We start from the raw sequence: 24,166 nt of genomic DNA, 5'->3' as shown, positions 1-24,166 counted from the left end.
ATCTCCGTCCACACTCGAGGTCTCAGGTTCTGCCCGTCGGTGACTCGGGCCGGCTGCGCGTGGGGAGGGAGCGCGGGGTGGGCAGCCCGGCCAGGAGAGGGTTAAGGACCAGGGGCGGGCCTTCCGCGCTCGGAGCTCTAGGGCTCTTTGTTGGCGGTGTCCCGGAGCGGAGACGGGACCGGGCGGGCGCGATGGCCGAGTCCGGGCGCGGTCACCCGCGGTGAGCGCGGAGCGCGGCCGGGGCGCGGCGCGAGGAGCGTGAGCGGGAACAGGGGCCGCAGGGCGGCCCGAACCGGGTCCCGCCCGACGCCCGGGGTGGTGGCGAGAAGGGGCGCCGGACCCTGAACGCCGACGCCGACGCCGCCCGCACACGAAGATGTTGGAGATTTGCTTGAAGTTGGTAGGCTGTAAATCAAAGAAAGGCCTCTCTTCGTCCTCCAGTTGCTACTTGGAAGGTAAGTTCAGGCCCGCGCGGTTGGGAGTAAGTTCTGGAGGAGGGCCTGCCCCTGCGCGACTCGGTTCTTAGGCCTTGCTCGTTCGCTTGCGCGCGCTCTCCCCCTCTCTCCCTTTCTTTCTTTCCCTCGAAAGTCCTGGGCGCTGCAGGGCCAGACGCAGCGAGTGCGTGCTCTAGTCCACGGTCATGAATTCCACGTCGTTGACGTCGTGATGGAGGTGTCACGAGAGCCACGAACATCGGGTTTCTCCGAGAAGTTTGAGAAAGTCAACTTCACGGACCATTCACGTTCTTGTTAGCTTACGTTGTGTAATTTCTGCCGTTAATTGGGAATTAGCTGTTAAAAAGGTCTATCTGCGCTGGTTAAAACATACGATTTTCATTAAGTATCATATACAAAGAGAACATGGCTCTACCATTTATGGATACTGAATTTCAAGTGATCCCCCCTCCCCCCATCTTATCTACAGACCAAGAATGCCCACTGCCATTGAGTGGATTCCGACTCTTGACGAGGGTATAGGGCAAAGTGGAACTGCCCCATAGGGTTTCCAAGGCTGTAAATCTTTAGGGAAGCCTGACTGCCCTTTCATCTTTCTCCTGCGGAGCAGTTGGTGGGTTCGAACCGCCAGTGTTTGTGTTAGCATCCCAACGCTTTAACCACTGCGCCATCAGAGCTCCTGACCATGAATAGGTCTTAGAAATTTTCTCTCTTTGGGGAGAAGAAAGAAATTTCACAAAATTTAAGAAGGCATTTCCAGTGAGTCCAGCAGAATACTTGGGGAAAGAAAACCATGTTAAGTTTCTTCAGTAAAACTCAGAACCAGGAGCATTTCACCTTTGCTTCCTTCTGCCCTACTCTCCTTTTCTTTTCTAATCCCGTTTATTTTTTAAAATATTTGTCCTCATAAGATGCCACCTGGAAAAGTGAATTGAGGGTGCTGTGGTCATCATTTTTTGTAGCTTCAAGAAGAGTATGAGATTGATTGATTAGGGTGCTGGTCATCTCCAGGCTGTTTTGTCTTCAGCAGAATGGCTAATTGTACCTCAGAGATAGACTGATGTTTGGATTTCTCTGTCATTTAGGAGTTAAAATGGGAAAAGAAATGTATAGCTCATTTTAGAACCAGAAGAATTTCTGCCATAGTGCCATGAAGTTCTAATATTTTTCTGTTTTGAACTGAAACAGAAATAAATGGAGGCCTCGTTAATTTTGGAATCTGTTTTGTTTGACTTGAAGGACTGCCTGGAGTGAGATCTGTTGCTCAGACCATAAATTCCAGTGATATAAGTGAAACCCGTTGGCTCTTCTTGCCACAAGACATAGACCTTGTTCTTTCCTCCCTGGAATTTTAGGGATGTTCAATGCCTCAGGCCTTTCTGGATGGAGTGGTCTTATAGAAATCCAGGGAAGAGATGTTTTTTTTGTCCCCAAGTTGGCGTCTGAGGCAGAATCATCTTAATATGTTGCTTATTTTCCAAGTTGCTCAAGATTCTGAACACATTCAAATTTACATCTGTAACAAGTTAGTGTTGGGCATTATCATCTCCATTTTGCAGATGGATGCCTGAGGCAGAGTTGATGAATGGACTTTTATAACTGCAGAACTGAAGAAATGTTTCATTTTCTTGGGGTATATTGGAGATTTAATACATACCTGGTTGGTTTAATTATTGTTTTGGGAAAAAAACGAAAGGGTCTTACTCCAGCAAATTGTAATGTCTTGAAATTAATTGTTGCAAAAATGGTATGGGGGCGGCATCATCTGATCTCCTCTAACTTCTGGAGGGGGAGAATCACCATCAGGCCCAAGACTGAGTCCTGTGAAGTTGGACATGCTGCAGTCCTCCAACCTTTTTACCAATTCTGACACCAGCTGTGTCCCTCCCACAGCACTCTCTATTTCTCTGCTGGCTTGGATAATTCATTGTAATGGCCACACAGAAATCACAGACAGTACTTGTGATTATGGGATTTATTAGGGAAGGAACAGTTTGGTTCAGGTTCAGGAACACTCAAGATACAATTCTTGATCAGGACAGCCCTTTCCCCCACCATGCCCATAGGCATGCCTTCTTTGGCCCTCAGCCCCTAGGCCTTGTCTTTGCTCTGCTCTGGCAGCATTACAGAGCTCTTTTAGCTTTGCAGATAGGTACCCAGAGAAGTACTCATTCTGCCAGCAAGCCTCTTGCCCAGAGGCACTCGTCTTGCTCGTGCCATGGCCTGAGAAGCCCAGTGCTCTGTCTTGAGCCAGTCTCTTGGTTTTGCTGCCTCTGCTGCTGTGGTTTCTCTGCTTCTGTCTCTCACCACCTCACCAAAGTCTTTTCTCTCTGTCTCCCCCTTTGTCTTTCAGTTCAGCACAAGAATCTCAGGTCCAAAGGTCACTCTCCACTCCTGATGTCCTGATGTTCTTTCTTGATGGCAGTGAGATACACCTTTCCACCTTTGGGATGGCTAATTTTAAGCCTACTGAGATGGCAAAACTGACCAATCCCCATGTCAGGGTTTTGTACACCTTATTTGCATGGTTCCACTCTCACAATAAATCTCTCATGATTGTGGGGTTTATTAGTTTATTATTAATGTACCTTATTTACATTATTAGGCGCTCTGGTAGCATAGTGGCTAAAGCACTTGACTGCTAACCAGAAGGCTGGCGGTTCGAACCTACCAGCCACTCCTCGGAAGGAAGGTTGGGCAATCCTACTTCCGTAGTGATACTGCCTCGGAAACCCAAGGAGGGGTCACTAGGAGTCGGGACCGACTCTACGGCACAGAACAACAACATAACATTTACATTATTAGCAAGCTAGCCAATCCCCTTGGTGGGACACAAGCACCTCACATTTGCATAGTTCCACCCAGTCATCTTTTGGGAGTCAAAAAGACCATGACTAGAAGCCAAAAAAAAAAAAAAACCCAAACTCACTGCCATCAAGTCAATTCTAACTTATAGTGACCTCCATTGGGTTTCTAAAGCTGTCAGTCTTTACGGAAGCAGACTGCCTTATCTTCTGTGGAGCAGCTGGTAGGTTCGAACCACTGACGTTTTTGGTTAGCAGCCAGATGCCTTAACCACTACACTACCAGAGCTCTTTATGGCTAGAAGAGCCTTATTAAGTAATTTACCACACCAAAATAATTTACTCTCAGTTCTTTGAAAAAAACAATAGCAACAACAAAAACCTATCACAAAAAACAAAAAACTATAGCATATTGTCTTAGATTAAGGCTTAATCTAGAAAGGTATCACTCCAGGAATTCTTTGTTGTTATTAAGTTTCCTTATTTCATGGCATTTGACTGCTAACCAGAAGGCTGGCAGTTCAAACACACCAGCCACTCCTTGGAAGGAAGATTGGGCAATCTACTTCCACAGAGATACCACCTCAGAAACCCAAGGAGGGGTTACTGTGAGTCGGAAACGTCTTGACAGCAGTGAGTTTGGTGTTTTAGTTTTTACTTCATTCTTTGTATTTAATTAGAGGATGTAAATGGAATTACTGTAGTTGAAAGAACTTTTAACAAGGCTCAGTGATCATTTCTTAAGCACTGGAAGTGCCACTAATCTAAGGAAAAGCAATTGCCAACATCTGGATAAATATTCCAGCCTTTCCATTTTTACTATTGTCCTAAATCAGTCAGTCAGTGCTTATTGACACCCACTTGGGGCCCAGGCATCCCAGATCACAGAGAAAGTCAAATATGATCAAGTTTTCCCTTGTTCTGTCAAAGAAGTTTCAGCTGTCAATCCAGTTTGGTCACTCATGCTGCCTGCTACCAGGCCTAGCTGTCAAAGGAATAATAGTATAAACATAGCAATGTTAATATTTTATTGTGCTTTAGGTGAGAATTTACACAGCATATTAGCTTTCCCTTTAACAAGTTATATACAGATTGTTTTGTGCCGTTGGTTACGGTTTTTACAGTGTGTCAGGAGCTCTGGTAGCATAGTGGCTAAAGCACTTGACTGCTAACCAGAAGGCTGACGGTTCAAACCCACCAGCCACTCCTCGGAAGGAAGGTTGGGCAATCCTACTTCCGTAGTGATACTGCCTCGGAAACCCAAGGAGGGGTCGCTATGAGTTGGGGCCGACTCGACGGCACATAACAACAACAAAAACAACAGTGTGTCAGCATTCTCACTGTTGCCATTCTGTTTGTTCTGTTTCTATTGAACTTCCCTTCCCCTTCTTGCCTTTTTGCTATTCTGAATAGTGCTGCCATAAACATGGGTGTGCATGTATCTGTTCTTGCCCTGGCTTTCACTTCAGGATATATACCTTGTAATCCCTCCTTGCCTTCCTATCTTTGCTTTTGGATAAATGTTGACCGTTTGGTCTCATGTAGTTAATTGTTTAAGGAAACTTATCACTCACAGGTCATACTGTTTATTTTATAAGCCAGTCTGTTATTTGGCTGAAAAATGGCCTGCAAAAATAGCTTCAATTCTCAGTTCAAAGTCTTAGGCGTTTCTTTAGACTCAGCAGGTCTGGCCGGTTTTTTTTTTTTAGGAATTTGCTCTACATTCCACCACCACCACCCCATTTAATCCAGGACCCTCTGTTGTGTCCCTGGTCAGAACAGTAAGTAATGGTAGTTGGGCACCATCTAGTTCTTCTGGTCTCAGGTTAGAAAAGGCTGTGGTTCTTGTGGTGGACTATTAGTCCTGTGGACTAGTTTCTTCTTTGAGCCTTTGCTTTCCTTCATTCTCTTTTGCTCCATATGAGTATAGACCATATACTTGTTTACTCACAAGCTTTTAAGACCCAAACTTTACTCACCAAACTAGGATGTAGAACATTATCTTTGTGAACTATGTTATGCCAGTTGACAAAGTTGTCCACTGAGACTATGGTCCCACAAGCCTTTGAACCCAGCCTCCGTAACTGTGATCATGTTGTGGTTAGGTTCCATCAAGTTGATTATCAACTTCTAGCCACCCCATGTGACAGAATAGGACTGCCTCATAGGGTTTTCTTGGCTGTAATCTTCATGGAAGCAGATTGTCACATCTTTCTCCCACAGAGCTAGCTGCTAGGATGTTCAGACTGTCAGCTTTTCAGTTAGCAGTCAGGCACTTAACTGTTGTGCCATCAGCGCTCTTTGATAAGTTACACTTATTAAATGCTTACTGTGTGCTAAGCATTGCTTGAGTACTTTATATGATTTAATTAATTTATGTTTTATATTTGTCCTATGGCTATTTCAATTTTATAGATGAAACAAAGCACCAGAAGATTAGATTACTTGTCTAAAAGGCTGAAGAGGTAAAAGTCGTGGTAGTGGAATTGAAATCATGCTGTCTGTCTCCAGAGAGCCCACTCTTAGCCATTGGACCAACTGTGTTATTTGTCTCCTCTGGAGCTCACTGTGAATATTAAAATGGTAGCCTCAGAAACACTCTAAGTAATGCTGAAATAAGGTATTCTCTCTTGCTGTTCTAGAAATACTGGTAAAAATGATTACCTTTAAAGTAGAATTACTTTTTTAAAGACATATGTAAAGAAATACCTGCATATGATAAATTCTAAAAGGGTATTTAATGAAAGCAATTCTCTCTCATACCCAGTTTCTCCACTTAGAGGATTTTCTTGTGTGTCCTTCTAGAAATACTTTATGCATACACAAATGTAACATTAGAATTTTGCCACCCAACTTTGTGAAAAGTTATCACTTTAACCACATTTAGCTTTACAATCTGAGGTCCACATTGAGCACTCAATTTTTTGATTATTTCTTTTCCCTGGAGATGTGAAAGAAAACATGGATGTTAGCCATTTTAATTCTGTTTTACTTTTATTTTGTTCATGTGTTTGTATTTAAATACATTATGAATGAACATAGTACATGAATGGGTTGGTTCTATAGTGTGAAATCAAAAACTAAAGTCTGTGAAATGAACTCTTCTTGAACTTTGAAAATTTATTTTAAGGACCCACTTTTAAGTGTTTCTTTTCAGCGTTTAACATTCTGATGACTGCTGTATGTGGTGCCAGCCGCACAGATACAGTTTTAGAACTTTTGCTTTTAAAGAAGCATATGCACTCTTAAATACTCTCTCTTGAGGTCATCAGATACCTCCCTGGTTTAGTAACAAACAAAACCTTTCTGTATTGCAATAGAAAGACAGTCAGTCCTTTTTGGTTTGGATTCTATTCAGATTTTTGATTTCTGGTGTGGTGGGCCTTGGCACTAAGCAGTTGATGTACCTTCTTTAATTTGCCTACTGACTCTAGGAGAGTGAGGTATCACTTACTATCTCTATTTTAAGGAAGAGGAAGAAGAATGGCCCCAGTTCACTTTGGCTGGAAATAGTATTGAATTTGGAGTCAGGTTACCCAAGTTTTCCTCTGACCTCTCTGAACTTCCGTTTCTTTACCTCTGTCCAGCCCCCTTTACAGGATTGTTTTGAAAACCTGGGAGATGTATCTATACTGAAATGAGACTCCTGTGAAATGCTCTTAGGTCTCCACAGTTCTCTGGCTGTCCCAAGTATTGTCAGGGTACCAGTCTCACGTGTAGACAGGGCCACTCTTGACTCAGCCAGCCTGGCTGCACATGCCACTGTGCTGTGTGCTGATCTTGGACAGACTGCTTTCAGAACTTGTTGTCCTGTTTCTAAAATAAGGGTCTTAATGGCACCTACCTCACTGCGTTGTTGTGAGATTATATTTTATATAAATTGTTTAGCACAGAGCCTGGCACGGAATGAGAGTTTAGCATATGTTCGGTGTTATTTAAACAAATATTTAGCAATCTAAAATGTCAGCTTTGCCAGTTTCTCTAATGGCTGAGATGATGATAGAATCGAGCTGAACCTACCCATAGTTTTTCTTGTTAATGAAACAATTTTCAAGTCTGTTTTGATACATATAATTAATACTCTGTGCTTGGTTTTAAGCTGGAAAATATCTTCCCTTCCTCTGACCCTCTTATTCCCATGGTGAATATTTTCATTGTGGGAGAAAACAATCCCATTGGTTCATGGATGTTGGCATTTTCTATCTCCTCCCCAGAGCACGGTTTCCACAAGCCCCTGATGTGAAAACTGATCATCTCACACTGCTTGAATACCTTTGTGAAACCAAGTCATTCCGTTTTTGCCAGTGTTGTCACTGAGATGAAATAGAAACAGGAAAAGATCTCAATACATAGGTTTTAAATATATGTATAAAACAAGAACTTAATATCAAATAGGACATTGGAAAGATTTAACTTTTCCTCCATAAATAGTAAATCATAGTTAAACACCCTGTGTAACCATTTATTAAATAAATTCTTAGGTTTAATTTTTTTTTCTTTTCATTTTTTTTAAATGGGAAGTTTTAAGTCTATTACAAAAGTAGACAGCTTAATCAATTCCCATGTGCTTACCACTCAGCTTTAATAATTACCAGCTTGTAGCCAATCTTGTACCAGCTGTATCTCCCCTTCTCCATTGTTTTGAGGTAAATCCCAGCAAGCCTGGAGGGTATTTTCTTGTATAGTGAAGTTACCTTTCAAAGCCATTGGGAAGAATAGTTTGCTAGTTAACTTATTTTTGAAATTTTAATTTGGTCCCCAGATAATGAGAGTTGTAACCTGCCACAATTGGTCTTAAGATCCTTCTTGAACCACACCGTAGGTACTGTGTTTTATTGTGCTGTTAAAATGGTGGTGGTGATGGGGAAGACAGATGGACAGATGAGGGAGACAGAGAAACAGATAGAAGAAGGTAGAGAGCCTCCAGAGGGAGGGTGGGAGGAAGGGGAGAGAGAGAGAGAGAAGGGGAAGAGAGAGACAGAAAGACAGGTGGATGCAGGAGAAGGACAGCCAAGATGGGAGGAAGGCAAGACAGAGAGAGGGGAAGGCAGGTAGAGAAAGAGATCCAGGGAGATAGGGAGAAAAAAAGAGCAAGATCACGAGAGAGAAGTGTGAGAGACAGACCACTGACGGATGGACATGTGGAGTGAGAGAGAGAGAGATTAGGACCTTCACCTCTTCTCTGCTTCCCTGTCATCCCCTATTAATACAGTCCTAATAGAGTCTACATGCTAGGGCAGTGAGCATTCCGTGCTGATCAAGTGCCTGCCTGGCACAGTGCTTGCATTAAGTTAGGGCTCAGTACACACTAGCTATTATTCTGGCACGTTAAATTGAAGAAACTTTATCCTTAGTACTCTTCGATTCTTTTTAGAGACCTCAGCCTTTATTGGTCTTAACCAGTCCCCAAATTTAGCAAGTAGCATTATACATTGCATACCTTAAAATCATACTTAAAGGTGGACCATGAGTGGAAGGAGCTGTTGCTTTTTGGAGCCAAGATACCGTCTTGTGGTCACCTTCCGATACGCCGAGAGCAGGACATTCTGGGAAATCACCTGTCTTTGGGTAGCCCAGTTACTCTAGAGATTCCGATCTAATGTGACCTGTGAGTCCATGATGAAATATTAAAGGAGCACAGGAAATGGGAAATGGATGCTTTCAAACCATCTCATGCCTTATGGGCAGATGGAAAGGCTTTTCAGTCTGTTGCAAATGGCCTGTGACAGAAGAAAAAAAGCTTTTATGGTCAGTAGGCTCACTGGGGACAGTTTGAATCTGTAGCCTGTGCAGTGATTCCTGGAATGATGAGAAAGTGTGTGGAGGTATCTGGGGATCTCGCCCTGCTATCTTAGGAGTCGGTAACAAATCTTTTTTTTTTTTTAAAAAAAAGGATCTTGGCCATGGTTAATTTTCAGTTAAACAAATTTTGAATTTCCTAGATCTCTGTAAAGGTTTTCGCAATCAAGTTGCATGTCCTTTTTTTCATCTTTACTGTCTGTCATTTCTGCTATTCTTATTACAGGTTAACAGATTATTAAGGTGCCCTTTTCAGTCGACTTCTTGCTGCTAAAGAGACAAATGTGGAGAGTTGTACATATGAGTTCATTTAACAAACACCAGGCAGTGCTGTGCTCTGTGCCCTGCATTGAACAAGGCAGATGCTGAAGATACTGAAGTAAAAAAGACTGATTTCTTGCCGAAAAGAATTTACATTGTTATATTATTTTGGTCTTTTCTTTGTGATTACAGCAGCAAGAGAGAGAGTAATTGCCTTGTTGTACAATGTGTGAGTGCCAGGCACACACAGCATTTGTGCCAAAGTGTTCTGCATCTAATCATCCAGCTAAGTCAAAGTGATAAGTCAGTACCATTTCCCCCATTTTGCAGTTGAGAAACTGAGACTCATACATAGTATCTTCAAGATACGGTGGTGCTGAGATTTGAGCAAGGTTTGTCCACCTCAGAGCACATACTTATTGAAGTACAAGTGAAATATGGACAGAGTCCATACCATATGATACAGAAATAATAGAAACAGACACCAAGTACCTAAATGGTGTAATTAAAGAGGGTAGTTAATTGGGGGTGAGGAGGAGAAAGGACCAGTTAGAAAGGTTTAATCGATGTGGTAAAGTCTGGAAGGGTGTAGAGTATGAGGAGTGGATTGGGAAGGACATTCCCAGGAGAACAAATGACACTTGGAAAGGTTCTGGCAGATGAAGCAGATGAAGCAGCGGCAGGGTTTGTGTGAGGAAAACTGCAAGGAGTGTGAGGAGGCTGAATGAAAAGCACAGAGAGTTGGGGAAGGTGGTTCCAGATTAGACCCTTCTGTAGTTGTTGTTGTTGTTAGGTGCCATCGAGTCATCTCCGATTCATAGCGACTCTGTGCACAGCAGAATGAAACACCACCTAGTCCTGCGCCAGCTCCTTGATCCTTGCTATAATTGAGCCCATCACTGCCACCACAGTGTCAATCCATCTCGTTGAGGGCCTTCTCCTCTTTCGTCAACCCTCCACCTTACCAAGCATGACATCCTTCTCCAGGGAATGGTCCCTTCTCATAACATGACCAAAGGAGGTGAGACGAAGACTGGGCATTCTCACTTCCAAGGAGCATTCTGACTGCACTTCCTCCAGGACAGACCTGTTAGTTCTTTTAGCAGTCCGCGGTACTTTCAGCATTCTTCACCAACACCACAGTGCAAAAGCATCAATTCTTCGGTCTTCCTTATTCATTGTCGAGCTCTCACATGCATATGAGGATTGAAAAATACCATGAATTGTTGCAGGCGCACCTTAGTCCTCAAGGAGACATCTTTGCTCTTCGGCACTTGAAAGAGGTCCTTTCCAGCCGATTTGCCCAGTGCTATATGTGATCTGATGTCCTGACTGCTGTTTCCATTGGCATTGATTGTAGAATCAAGCAATGTGAAGTCTTTGACAGCTTCAATCTTTTCTCCATTTATCGTGATGCTACTTATAAGTCCAGTTGTGAGGATTTTTGTTTTCTTTATATTGAGATGTAATCCATACTGCAGACTGTATTCTTCAGTCTTCATCAGTAAGTGCTTCAGGTCATCCTCACTTTCAGCGAGCTAAGTTGTGTCGTCAGCGTATCCCAGATAGTTAGATTCTTTCTCCAATCTTGATGCCATGTTCTTCTTCATATAGTCCAGCTTCTTGGATTATTTGCTCAGCCTATAGATTGAATAAGTATGGGGAAAGGATACAATCCTGATGCATACTCCCTTGTTGATTTTAAACCATGCAGTGTTCCCTTGCTCTGTTTGAACGACAGCCTCCTGGTCTATGTACAGGTTCCTCACGAATACAACTAAGTGTTCTGGAATTCCCATTCTTCTCAATGTTATCCACAATTTGTTATGATCCACACAATCAAATGCTTTTGCATAATCAGTAAGACACAAGTAAACATCTTTCTGGTATTCTTTGCTTTGAGCCAAGATCCATCTGACATCAGCAGTGATCCCTTGTTCCACATCCTCTTCTGAATCCAGCTTGCATTTCTGAAAGTTCTCTGTCAATATACTGCTGCAACCATTTTGAATTATCTTCAGTAAGATTTTTCTTGCATGTGATATTAATGCTATTGTTCGATAATTTCCACATTCTGTGGGATCACTTTTCTTTGGAATGGGTACAGATATGGCTCTCTTCTAGTCAGTTGGCCAGGTAACTGTCTTCCAAATCTCTTGGCATAGTTGAGTGATTGCCTCCAGCAGGGCATCCATTTGTTGAAATATCTCAATGGTATTCCATCAACTCCTGGAGACTTGGTCTTAACCAATTCCTTCAGTGCAGCTTCGACTTCTTCCTTCAGTACCATTGGTTCTTGATCATATGCCACCTCCTGAGATGGATGAAGATCGACCAGTTCTTTTTGGTACAGTGACTCTGTGTATTCCTTCCATCTTCTTTTGATGTTTCCTGGATCATTCAATATTTTGCCCATAGAATCTTTCAGTGTTGCAACTTGAGGTTTAAATTTTTTCCTTAGTTCTTTCAGCTTGAGAAATGCCGAGTGTGTTCTTCCCTTTTGGTTTTCTAACTCCAGGTCTTTGCACATTTCATTGTAGTAATTGGCTTTGTCTGTTTGAGCTGCTCTTTGAAATCTTGTATTCAGCTCTTTTATCTTGTTATTTCTTCCATTTGCTTTAGCTACTCTCCATTCAAGGGCAAGTTTCAGAGTCTCTTCTGACACCCATTTTGGTCTTTTCTTCTTTTCTCGTCTTTTTAATGACCTCATGCTTTCTTCATGGATGATGTTCTTGATGTCATCCCACAATTCTTCTGGTTTTCGGTCATTTGTGTTCAGTGCATCAAATCTGTTCTTAGATGGTCTCTGAATTCAGGAGGGATATATTTCAGGTCATATTTTGCCTCTTGTGGACTTGTTTTAATTGTCTTCAACTTCAAGTTGAGCTTGCATGTGAGCAGTTGATGGTCTATTCCACAATCAGCTCCTGATCTTGTTTTGGCTAAAGATATTGAGCTTTTGCATTGCCTCTTGCCACAGATATAGTCAATCTGATTCCTGTGTACTCCATCTGGTGAAGTCCACGTGTATAGCTGCCGTTTTTGTTGTTGAAAAAAGGTATTTGCAATGAATAAGTGATTGGTCTTGCAAAATTCTATCATGCGATCTCCAGTATTATTTCTGTCACCAAGGCCAAATTTTCCAACTACTGGTGATTCTTCTTTGTTTCTTCTTTGTTTTGCCTTCTGTAGTAAGGGTGGTAATAATAACTCCTGCCATTTTTTTGAGGGCCTGTTACATGCCAAGAGCACAGTGTCTCCTATGTTTTATTTTTGAAACTCCCAACTACCCTGCAAGGTACACACTATTTCTGTTTACCGGAAGAATAAACTACAGTTTCCAGTGGCTTCAAGCATTGTCCCAGGTGATTGTCCCAGGTGACACTACTAGGGAGTGGTGTCACTGGGCTGCCTTGCTCTTCTGCCTCTCAATAATCATCTCAACAGGATTTGTAGCAGGAGAGTCACTTGATCAGATTTATATTTTAGAAAGATCCTTGTGGGGTCAATGTGGGGGTGGAATAAAAGGGGGCAGGGTCAAAGGCAGAGAAGCCAGTGGGAAGTCAAGGGTGTGGTGGGCCATGAAAAGACAGTAGAAATCCAGAGAGATTTGAAAGAAGAGATGGCCAGGATGTGGGGTATGAAGTGACTGTGTGAGAGAGCAAGAGGGGCTGTGAGGATTACCCCAAACCTATTCCTGACACAGGCATGAATAACAGATTTTCAGTGTGGTTTGATGATGGTAGTGTCTCATTTTATATGGGTGTTGATATTCCATTTCCAGTACTGTAATTGTAGACATTGACAACAGGTCAATTCCATTTAGTTTTTTGCATTTTGATCGAAGGAGAGCAGTAAGAACTGTGTATCGACAGAAAGGTTAGTATTAGAAGTGCTGATAAGGATGAATTAGAATGAAGGATTCTGTTTTTAGACTTGACTGGCCAGGAACTTTATAATGTAAAAGGAATCTTGGGAAAATATTTATAACTAGGGGTAATTCAAATAACTTTTTTCTTAAAGTAGATTAATCTAGAAACTAATTTAATTTATTGCCTATAATGCCCTTAAGAAGAAAGTAATAAAACTGTATTTATCTAAAAAGAAAATTTCATAGTTTGGACTTCTCACTAATTAGTAGTGGCCTCATTTCTAGATTCCTCTGCCTGTAAAGTTTACTGAACCAAATCCTTAGTGTAGGAGTTGTTAGCTTGAAAGACCCTTGGGGTCTGGGATAGAATTCAGGGGCTCCCTGCTCTTGGATGGGAGAAAATTAAAACTTTATTTTACTAAGTTCTAACCAAAGTTTAGTGTTTCCTTTTTTAAAAACATAGGTTGCAAACTACAGTAATATTAGCAGTACATGTGACTTTGTCCAATAGAAATCACTGGGTTTCTGAGACAGTTAACCTCTATGGAAGTAGATTGCCCCATCTTCTTTCCGAGGAGTGGCTGGTGGGTTTGAACTGCCAGCCTTCTGGTTAGCAGTCACATGCCTTAGGCACTACACCACCAAAGCGCTTCCATAGAAATCACAGATATTTTCATATCACCTAACAGGTGAAGATATAGTTTATACTTACCATGACTTTGAATGGTAGTTAGATGGTACTTTGTGCTAAAGTGCTCAGCTGCCAAGTAAATGGTCAGCATTTAGAACCCACCAGAGGTTCCGCAGGAGAGAAGACCTAGTAATCTGTTCCCGTAAAAATTACAGCCTAGGAAACCCTATGGAGTAGGGTCTGCTTTGTGATATTGGGTAGCTATGAGTCAGAATCAACTCAATGGGACGCAACAACTGCCATTGTTATTTAACGTGTGAGTAAAGAAGCTTATACTTAATGCGTTAGTAAAGAAATGCTGTATTACAAATTCATTAAACACATTTAGATGGCTCAGTATTATTGGTAATCCTCTGTATTTTATTTTATACATCTCAGCTCACTGCTGTTGAGTTGGGTCCAACTCATGGCGACTCCTCCTTGGGTTTCCAAGGCGGTATCACTATGGAAGTAGATTGCCCCATCTTCCTTCTGAGGAGTGGCTGGTGGGTTTGAACCTCCAGCCTTCTGGTTAGAAATCAAATGCCTTAGGCACTATGCCACTTTATTCTAAAGAGTTCCGAGACTTCACTAGAAGGATCCACAGCTCAGCCAGCCCAGACTTGGTGGCTTCTGTGTCAGGCGAGAGCCTTGGATCTGCATGTCATCCGCCTCTCTTGCCAGGCATTGTCTTGCTCTTAGTCTGCCTCCTTTCCAACTTCATTGAGCTCTTCCTCCCAAACTCCTGGCTCTCAGTGTCTGTATTCTGTAATTTATAAATTAATCCACAGGCACCACTTGTCATCTATTAGACTTTTGCTTTAAGGCTGTGTAGTTTTTTCTTGTTTTTTTAAATTTTGGTTGTGATTTGGGTGAAGGTATGCAGAGCAAATTCATTTTCCATACAGCAGTTCATACACATTTTGTTTCATGACATTGACTGCAATTCCCTACAATGCAACAGCTCCCCTCCCACTTCCTTCCTGTAGTTACCTTTTCCCTGTGTCCTTCTTTCCTATGCATTCCTGCCCTCTGAGCTATCTCTCTGTGTAAACACTGTCCTTCTATTCTCCCACAAGTGATTGATCCATTGATCGCCCCAAGGAGTGTATCTACCTGATACAAATGTTCACTCCATATGCCTGTCTGTTGTTTGGCTGGAAGCTGCAGGCAGGAGTGGAGGCTGTGCAGATTTTCATTAACTGTGTTTCTCTCACAAGATTATCCACTCATTGGGAGTTGAGGCCAAATGACGGTGCTCTGTGTCATTGCCACCCTGCCCTACCCTGCTCCCCAGCAGCTGACACGTGTTTTAGGGTGCTGGGCAAATACTCGGTCGATTGTTGAGAAAGTGAAGTTAATATGAAGGCTGTGTATAGCTAAACTTCTTTTTTTTTGAAGTAATTTTAACTGCTCTATAATTTTAATTACTCTAAGTGTGAAGTACACAGTAAAGGACTGGGTAGAATGTAGATGGCATGACTTTCACCAGGTTCAGCTTGTGGGAAATAATACTTTTTCTCTAAGCTTATATTATAAAAAGTGGTATGAGACTGTTATAAACGGGCTTGGGAATACTTGGAGCATGATCTCATCAGTTGGAACAGTAGTATGAAATAAAACACGAAACCTTCCTTCTTTTTAGAAGGATCTGTTTTATAGATTTTTAAATTACAGAGATTCCTTGAACTAGAGGGTAATAATGAATGACCCACAAAGGAAACAAGAATAAAGCAACAAGGGTTTAAATAATGGAATGTGAGAAAAGGGAAAGAGAATGAAGTTCCCCTGCCCTCTTGCCACGCCCCCACCCTGAAATGTCCATGAGGTTCTGAGAGCCCACAGGGTAAACGATAATGACTGCTGCCTTGATAACTCTGCCCTTCTAGAGGGAACCAGGACCTTGGGCAGAAATGCCATCAGGGATGTTTTTCCTGGAGATGAAGTCTCCCTTCCCCTTGAGACTGTGAAGCAGCCGGCCACTGGAGTTGATGAGAATCTGCTTCCCTCGCTGTTGCTAGTGTGGGTTGAACAGCAGCCCCTGGAAGTCTAGACCCAATAGGCCATCTCAGAGAATCTTTTGCAGACATGGTTGATCAGTGACTCATAATTTTGAGAAAGGATTATTTTTGTGTAGAAACGTTCTTTAAATTGTATTCCTTAGAATATTGTCCCGACAGATTAATCATGCATGGATCTAGTAAGTTTTGTGGCATGGTTCTTACTGAAAAAATTTTATATTCTCATAGCTAGAGCCTTAGATTTTTAGAGATTTGGAGTCATTTTTTAGATGTTATGTTCTAAGTGCTCAGCTGGCTACTGACTTTTCCTGACTTTTGTTGGTGGGTGGAAACCTCATTAACATTTTGGCAAGGTAACAGAATAGTTTTAAATGGGATTAGAGACACTTTTGAAGATATACATCTTCAAAATATGACTCCAAAAGGATGCTACAGAAAATATTCCCCAAAAAAATTAAGAATAAGGATGGATACAAAAATTTCTTTATTTTCCAAGACTTTAACAGCAGCCAGCGATCCAGCAGAAGAACAAAAGGGGAGAGTTATTTCGGGCATCTTTTTTGAATGAAGCCTTTGGACTTCTTTTAGGGATATAACTTCCTGACACTCGTACTTGCAGAAAGTTCATGTATTAAGCAAGGAAGATTTAAGTACGTTCTGCAACTTTGGCCTTCTAAGCCATGATTGTTTTAAAGGTTGACGAGCACAGTTCATTATGAAATGAAGCAAGTAACTTGGCATTTATACCTTGTGAGTCAATTTTGACATCAGCCTGGACTGGGAATTGACTGGAAGGTTTTGGTGTTGGATTGTGGCTACAGTTCAGTGTCTTGATCCAGAGGCATGCATGAGCAATACTTCCCTTTGGGCTTTGGCCATTAATTTGTGGAATGGAGCAAAAACTGGAGAGGCAAATCAGAGGGACTGCCTTGGCTTTCCTGACGTCCTGTTGAATCAGAAAGCAGTGGGAGGCCCTTTCCTGCCTAACAAAGACCTCATCCCCTTGTATAAAATTCCCAGCATCAGTCTACATTTTAGGGACAGCCCCACTTTAACCTATACTCTAAATTAATAGTCACCTTTAGGCGAGTCTGAATTCTGCTTATTCCAGGTGTTTTCTAGGCCACTTCCCTGATTATGTAACTTTGATCAAATCCAGATGCTACAGAATGTTAGATAGAAGAGGTCAAATGGCATTTCAGAAGAAAAGCATTTCTGTATTCATGACTCTGGTTTAATTTCCTGTGTGGACATGGTCTGCCAAAGTTGTGTGCTTGTGGCCATGAGGTTGGGACACTAAAGGAAAATGCACAAATACTTTTTCAGGATGACTTGAAGAGATCTGTCCTTTCTCCTCACATGCTTTTTCACAGTGAGTTATCAATTATGAAGTGTCATTTGGCTTCTGTTTTATGATAACAGTTTTTCTGTTTTTGTAGTGGTTTTCTGCTTATAAAAACAATAAGTAATAGTTGTGAGAAATATGCCAAAATATGAAAAAAGTATTTAGAAAATTCATTGTACTTGTAATGCCACCACCTTGAGTTAACTACTTACTATTCACCTTTTGGTGTAGTTTCTTCTGGTTTTCTTTCAGTTTTTACAAAAATGAGCTCTTGCTGTACATACTGGGTTAAGAGGTAAACACTTAAACAATGTATTATTATGAGCATATTTCCAGGCCATTAAATATTTTTTCCAAAACTATTTTGAATGGCTTTATGAAGCTTCCTATTGTTTGATTTTGTACCTTTCCTTTTCAGAGCTGTTATTTAAAATCACACTATAAGACCTACCATTATATACAAATTATGGTGTGGATCTTTTGGGATAAATGTCTGGAGGTACATCAAAGGTTACAAAAATGTTTAGACTCTCAGTACCTATTTTCAGTTGTCCTCCTAAAATACTACAGCAATCTATCCACCTACTGCCAGCATAGGGAGTCCCTAGGTGGTACAGATGGTTAAGTACTTGACAACTAATCAAAAAGTTCACAGTTCAAACCCTGGCCAGAGGTGCCTCAGAAGACAGACCTGGCAGTCAGCGTCCAAGAAATCACAGCCCTGAAAATTCTGTGGAGCAGTTCTTTTCTGCATACATGGGTTCACCGTGGTGGAATAGACTGATGGCAACTCACAGCTACCAGCATTGTCTGAGAGTGTCCACTTCATGGAAATCTTACAAACACTGGCTTTGTCCACAGGACGTTTCTGCCAATTCGACAAAGAATTTGCATTCCTTTGATTATTAGTGAGGTTAACGTGCTTTCACGTTTAGTGGTCACATAAATTCTCTGAGGGTTACTTTATTCATGATTTTTGTTCATTCTCTCATACCTGCTGCCATCAAGACGATTCCAACTCATAGCGACCCTTTAGGACAAAGTAGAACCGCCCTATTGGGTTTCCAAGGCTGTAATTCTTTATGGACGCAGACTGCCTCATCTTTCCCCTGAGGAGTGCTTGGTGGGTTTGAGCCACAGACTTTTTGGTTAGTAGCCAAATGCTTTAACCACTAAACCATCAGAGCACCTTCATTCTCTCATAGTGAAAGGATTTATTTTCTTGTTGATATGTAGAGTTCTTTTATGTTAAGAGTCCTTTCTCTAGTACTTAACATAACAATGATAAAAGCAAAACCAAACTCACTGCTGTCAAGTCTATGCCAATTCATAGCAACCCCCTGTGAGTTTCCAAGGTAGTAAATCTTTATGGAAGTAGATTGCCCAGTCTTCCTTCCATGGAGTGGCTGGTGGTTTTGAACTGCCAACCTCTGGTTAGCAGTCAAATGCCTCAGGTACCACACCACCAGAGCTCCTTCTAATGACAATATGAGCTCCTTTTTGACTAGCTTCCACTTAACTGACTTGCTTACCAACCAGCACTTTCCAGTTTCTTCACTCTACTCTGTCTGCACACTGCTCTGCTGACTTGGTCACAGCAATAGCAAATGTCAGTTGTGTTTGTTTCCAAACCTGTTTATTTCAGCTGTACTTGTTGTAATTACTTGGTTAATACGAAACCAGTGAAATAACAAGTGTGAAAAAAGTTGTTTTTATTAAAATTAAGAGAATGAAAGGCTCAGTAAAGTAGGTGATGTTAGGTGCCGTCGAGTTGGTTCCAACTCATAGCAACCCTGTATACAACAGAACAAAACAATGCCCGATCCTGTGCCATACTCACAACTTCTGCTTTGTTTGAGCATATCGTTGCAGCGACTGTGTCAGTCTGTCTGGTTGAGGGTCTTCCCCTTTTTCGCTGACCCTCTACTCTACTAAATGTGATATTCTTCTCCAGGGACTGATCCCTTCCGACAACAACCCGAGTGAGGGGTTCATCTTCCAGCGCTTTATCAGACAGTCTTTGCGCTACTATCTGTAAAGTTTTCCAGTGATGTATCAGACAGTGTTTCACTGTTACTCATAAGGTTTTCAGTGGCCAGTTTTGTCAGAAGTGGATGGCCCCATCCTTCCTTGCCTCGTCTTAATCTGGAAGCACTGCTGAAACCTGTCAACCGCGGGTAACCCTCCTGGTGTTTGAAACGCTGGTGGCATAGCTTCCAGCCTCACGGCAACGTGCAAGCTGCCACATACGACACACTGAGAGATGAGTGACGGAAAGGCAGGTCACTTTTTTTTTTTTTTTTTTAATTGTGATTTGGGTGAAGATTTACAGAGCAAATTCACTTTCCATACAGCAGTTCATATACACTTTGTCTCATGACATTGACCACAGTTTATCACCGTGCAACAGCTCCCCTCTCACCTCCTCCCCACAGTTACCTCTTCCCAGTGTCCATCCTTCCATGGGCTCCTGGCCCCTGAGCTGTCTCCCTGTGCATAAGCAGCCCTTCTTTCTCCCATGATTGTTCTCTCCAAGGAGTGTATCTACCTGAGGTAAATGTTCAACTCATATGCCTGTCTTTTGTTTGGCTGGAAACCACAGGTGTAGGTTCGATTCCAGACCCAAAGGGCAGCTAGGGGCCATAGTCTCAGTGGTTCCACCCGGCTCTATTGGACCAGCAAACCTGGTCCCCCCCTTTTTTTCCTCCAGTGATTTTGAGTTTTGTTCTACATTGTTCTCCCTCTCTATCATGGATCTCCACATAGATCCCCTTTCAAGTGGATGACAGTGGTAGCCCGGCACCATCTAGTTCTTCTGGTCTCATAGTCATATAGGTTGCAGATCAGATGGTGTACCAGTCGCTAGGACTAATTGTTTCCATGAATTTTGGTTTTCTTCATTCTTCTTTGTTCTGGATGAGGAGAGACCCATTGTTGCATCTAGATGGCAGCTTGCTAGCTTTTAAGATCCCAGTCGCTATTTGCCAAGGTAGGAGATGGAACAATGTTTTGTGTAGTATGTTATGCCAATTGAGCTTGATGACCCCTACGACTATGGTCCCAAGCCCGCAGGTTCAACTACTCGGTCCCTCTGGGTAGCTGCCTGTGACCAAGCAGTGATCACAACCTTGTCCCTTGTCAGCTCTATTATACACCTGGGATTTCTGATCATTCACATAAACCTGTAGGATCATTGTCTGCCAACCCTATATATGTACTTGGATACACTCCCCATTTCATAAGACATATGTAACCGTAAGCCTGTCTACCCATCTATCCATCCATATAGGCAGGTAGCTTTTTAAAAATTGCTGACATGAGTGAGACACCTATAAATGATTGGAAGAGATTGTAAAAATTTGGAAGATTTCTGCACTGACATTGCATAGCAGATGGCTCTCAGTTCTCCCTTCACCTGAAGGATGCCTTATAGATAGGATTTAACAGAACAACATCGGGTTCTAATCACACACTCAGAAGAACAGCTTTAGGGCTCAGGAACGTATGTTCACGTAGGGGTGAGGGGTCACATTCTAATAAAAGAAAAATTCCCTAGTTTAACCCGATTTTTTTTGTTGTTGTTAGCTGATCAATCCCTGATCACGATTGTGCCACACATACTTTTGTAGTAGTAGTTACATTACTCAGTGTAAATACTCAGAGAACAGGGCCTAACATGTCACTAAGCCTTTTCCATGTTTTAGGAAATGGTAGTGTTGTTACAAGACCTATTTCCTTGAAATTACCTTTGCTTCGTGATTCATTAAAGTGAAACTCTTTCTTTGTTTTCAAGTTAAATACCACCTCCCTGTTAACTTGTATTTCTTATAGTGGTTTGTTAAGTTGTATTTCTTATAGTGGTTTTTGTAAATGAGTATTTAGGTTTAATGCCACAATGTCCTGCAACTGTAAGGTCTAAGTAGACTTGCTGGTTTGAAAGAACCTGTGTGTGTATTGCCATTATCACAAAGAAGTTCTGGAGAGTTTGAATATGGTTTGAGAAAAAAAGATAAGGAAGAAAATGATGAACTATTGGACTGTAGTGAGTAGTATTCACATATTCGTAATTTAAGAGCTGTTTATTGTTTTTCCTGCTTTAAACATTTCTAAGTGGATCAAAGTTAATATATTCACATAATTCAAAAACCAAATAATACAGAAGGACTTGTAATAAAAAACCATGCACCGCATAACATCTGTTTGGGCAGCATCTGACTGCGCATACATCTGTGGTCCCATAAGATTATAATAGAGTTCAAAAATCCCGGTTGGATAATTGTTGTTGTTGTTATTTGCCGTCGAGTCGGCCCTGACTCATAGCGACCCCTCCTTGGTTTCCAAGGCAGTATCACTACGGAAGTAGAATTGCCCAACCTTCCTTCCGGGGAGTGGCTGGTGGGTTTGAACCCCCAGCCTTCTGGTTAGCAGTCAAGTGCCTTAGGCACTATGCTACCAGGGCTCCCAGTTGGAGAATGGGACATAGCAAATGTGACAGTGTTCCACATACAGCATGTGTATCTCACGTCTCTTGTACACAGAGCAGTTGCACTGCCAGGCATATAATGGTGCGGTGGTTATACCCTATGATACGTATATTGTGATAGTCATAATAAATGCCTATGTTACTGGTTTATGTATGTCCTGTACTGTACTTTCTATCTAAAAAGTTTACAGTATATGCTTCAACTCATAGGTAGCAGCATTCAGTCTCGTGTATCACTTATCTCTTGGGTGTTGTGGCATTATCTCTCTGCTTAATTTTCTTTTGAAAATATTACCATGAAGTGTTGGCATCATGGCTTTCAAACGCAGCAAAAGCAGTGCTAGTGATACAGCTACAAGAGGCAAAGAAGTACTGATTTGGAAGTGAAACAAAAGGTTAAGAAACAACACAAAGGTGGAGGAGAATCAGTGAATGCTATTGCTCATGATTTAGGTGTGTCACACTCGACAATCTTGATTATCCTCAAAAACAAAAAATTCTCCAATCTGTTAAAGAATCAGCTCTACTGAAAGCTATAAGGCTAATGAAAATGTTGTTGTTCTCGTTGTTATGTGCTGTCAAGTCGACCCGACTCATAGAGACCCCTCCTTGGGTTTCCGAGGCAGTATGACTACGGAAGTAGATTGCCTAGAGGGACTTAAATCAGATGCGGAGAAGTTGCTGATGGTGTGTATTGAGGACAAACACAAAAGCAATCCGTCTCAGCATGTTGATGATTGCTAAGGCATGAAGCTTGTTTGAGATCCTTGAAGTGAAAGCAGGACCAGATTAATGATATGGTGTCCACACAACGTCCATATCACATAGCATCCTATTTCAGAGTGTATCATGGATGCATGACTGTATTTCAATTCCTGACTAAACTCATTTAGAATTAGTGGGTTTAAAAAGCTTAAAGTATTTGGAAATGGTTGTTACCACCTTGGAATGAAAATACTTAAAGATTCCACAATGCTTTGGTAAAAGAACAGGCTCTTTTTAAAAAAAAAAAAAAAAAAAAAAAACACTTTTCTTAATATATAATGTGTACAGATATTAAAAAATGAGAAATTAGGAATGTAAAATGTTGGAAACACAGATTCTTTTGCTCCTGAGAATAAAACTAACCTTGTTTTCTCTTTTTTGTTCTTGTTTTCCAATTCTCTTTCTTCTTTGCTCCTTCTTTCTCTTCCAGAAGCCCTTCAGAGGCCAGTAGCATCTGACTTTGAGCCCCAAGGTCTGAGTGAAGCAGCTCGTTGGAACTCCAAGGAAAACCTCCTTGCTGGTCCCAGTGAAAATGACCCCAACCTGTTCGTTGCACTGTATGACTTTGTGGCCAGTGGGGATAATACTCTAAGCATAACTAAAGGTAAAATGGCTGTGGGCAGCTGGCAGTAGTTGCAAAAGACAGAAATCATTGTGGATTATGGCTTGGCTGGCCATCTCTTTTCTAATTGAAAGAGCAGCTTTAAAGTTTGGAATGGCCGAGATACCTTTTTTTAAAGCATTTTCATAAAAGAGTCACTTCTCCTTAAGGAGAAGAGTTCCCTTAGCAAAAACGGAACTTTCCTTGACTTATTACACTAGAAAAGACACCTGGGTCGAATATTGGAGGGGGTTGGTGTTCCCTCTCCCCCGCCCCCCCGAAAAAGAATTTTTTTCCTGGTAATGGTTCCTTATTTTAGGTAGGAGTAGAATAAACATAATTTACAAAAACTGAGACTACATATCTATATGTATATTCAATACAAACAGGAAGACTTCATATATAAACGTGTACTTTTATACATTTATAAATGCATATTATATATATACACATACATATACATGTATATATGTGTGTGTGTGTGTGTGTATTTATATATGGATATATGTATATGGATTTGTTCAAATGGAATTTGGAGATATTTTAATGATCATACAAGAATAAATGAGAATGAACTAAGCCTTCAAAAAGCCAATACATCTGATTTGGTTCTTTTCTCTAAGGTGAGAAGCTCCGGGTCTTAGGCTACAATCACAACGGTGAATGGTGTGAAGCCCAAACCAAAAATGGCCAAGGGTGGGTTCCAAGCAACTACATCACACCAGTCAACAGTCTGGAGAAACATTCCTGGTACCATGGGCCAGTGTCACGCAATGCCGCTGAATACTTGCTGAGCAGTGGGATCAATGGCAGCTTCTTGGTGCGGGAGAGCGAGAGCAGTCCTGGCCAGAGGTCCATCTCACTGAGATATGAAGGAAGGGTGTACCACTACAGGATCAACACTGCATCTGATGGCAAGGTAGGAAACTCCAGAGAGAGGATGTGGGGAAGATGTTGGGAGTGAAGTTAGTGTTTGGCCACGAGAACCCAGAGGTACTATTCCCAGGTTGATAAATTATTGCAGCAAAACACAATCAAGGTGTTCAAGGAATCTTTCAAGTGAACAGCAAGTCGTTCCAAAAGCCTTAGAA

General features: G+C 41.7%; 1 protein-coding gene across 1 annotated transcript in view; it reads left to right on the top strand.

Moving 5' to 3' along the window:
* The first annotated feature begins 376 nt into the window (after positions 1–376).
* ABL1 (ABL proto-oncogene 1, non-receptor tyrosine kinase) overlaps positions 377–24,166 on the top strand; it is a 65,701-nt gene continuing 41,911 nt past the window's right edge. Inside the window, exons 1-3 of the mRNA XM_007944221.2 lie at positions 377–455; positions 22,905–23,078; positions 23,699–23,994. Of these exons, the coding sequence (XP_007942412.1) occupies positions 377–455; positions 22,905–23,078; positions 23,699–23,994 (549 nt within the window). The remainder of the gene's footprint in view (positions 456–22,904; positions 23,079–23,698; positions 23,995–24,166) is intronic.

The sequence above is a fragment of the Orycteropus afer genome, unplaced genomic scaffold (genome assembly GCF_000298275.1).
Source record: "Orycteropus afer afer isolate SDZICR_OR568_19922 unplaced genomic scaffold, OryAfe1.0 scaffold00123, whole genome shotgun sequence".
Taxonomy (NCBI): domain Eukaryota; kingdom Metazoa; phylum Chordata; class Mammalia; order Tubulidentata; family Orycteropodidae; genus Orycteropus; species Orycteropus afer.
Note: the sequence above shows the minus strand (reverse complement) of the source record. Positions and strands in the feature narration are given on the sequence as shown.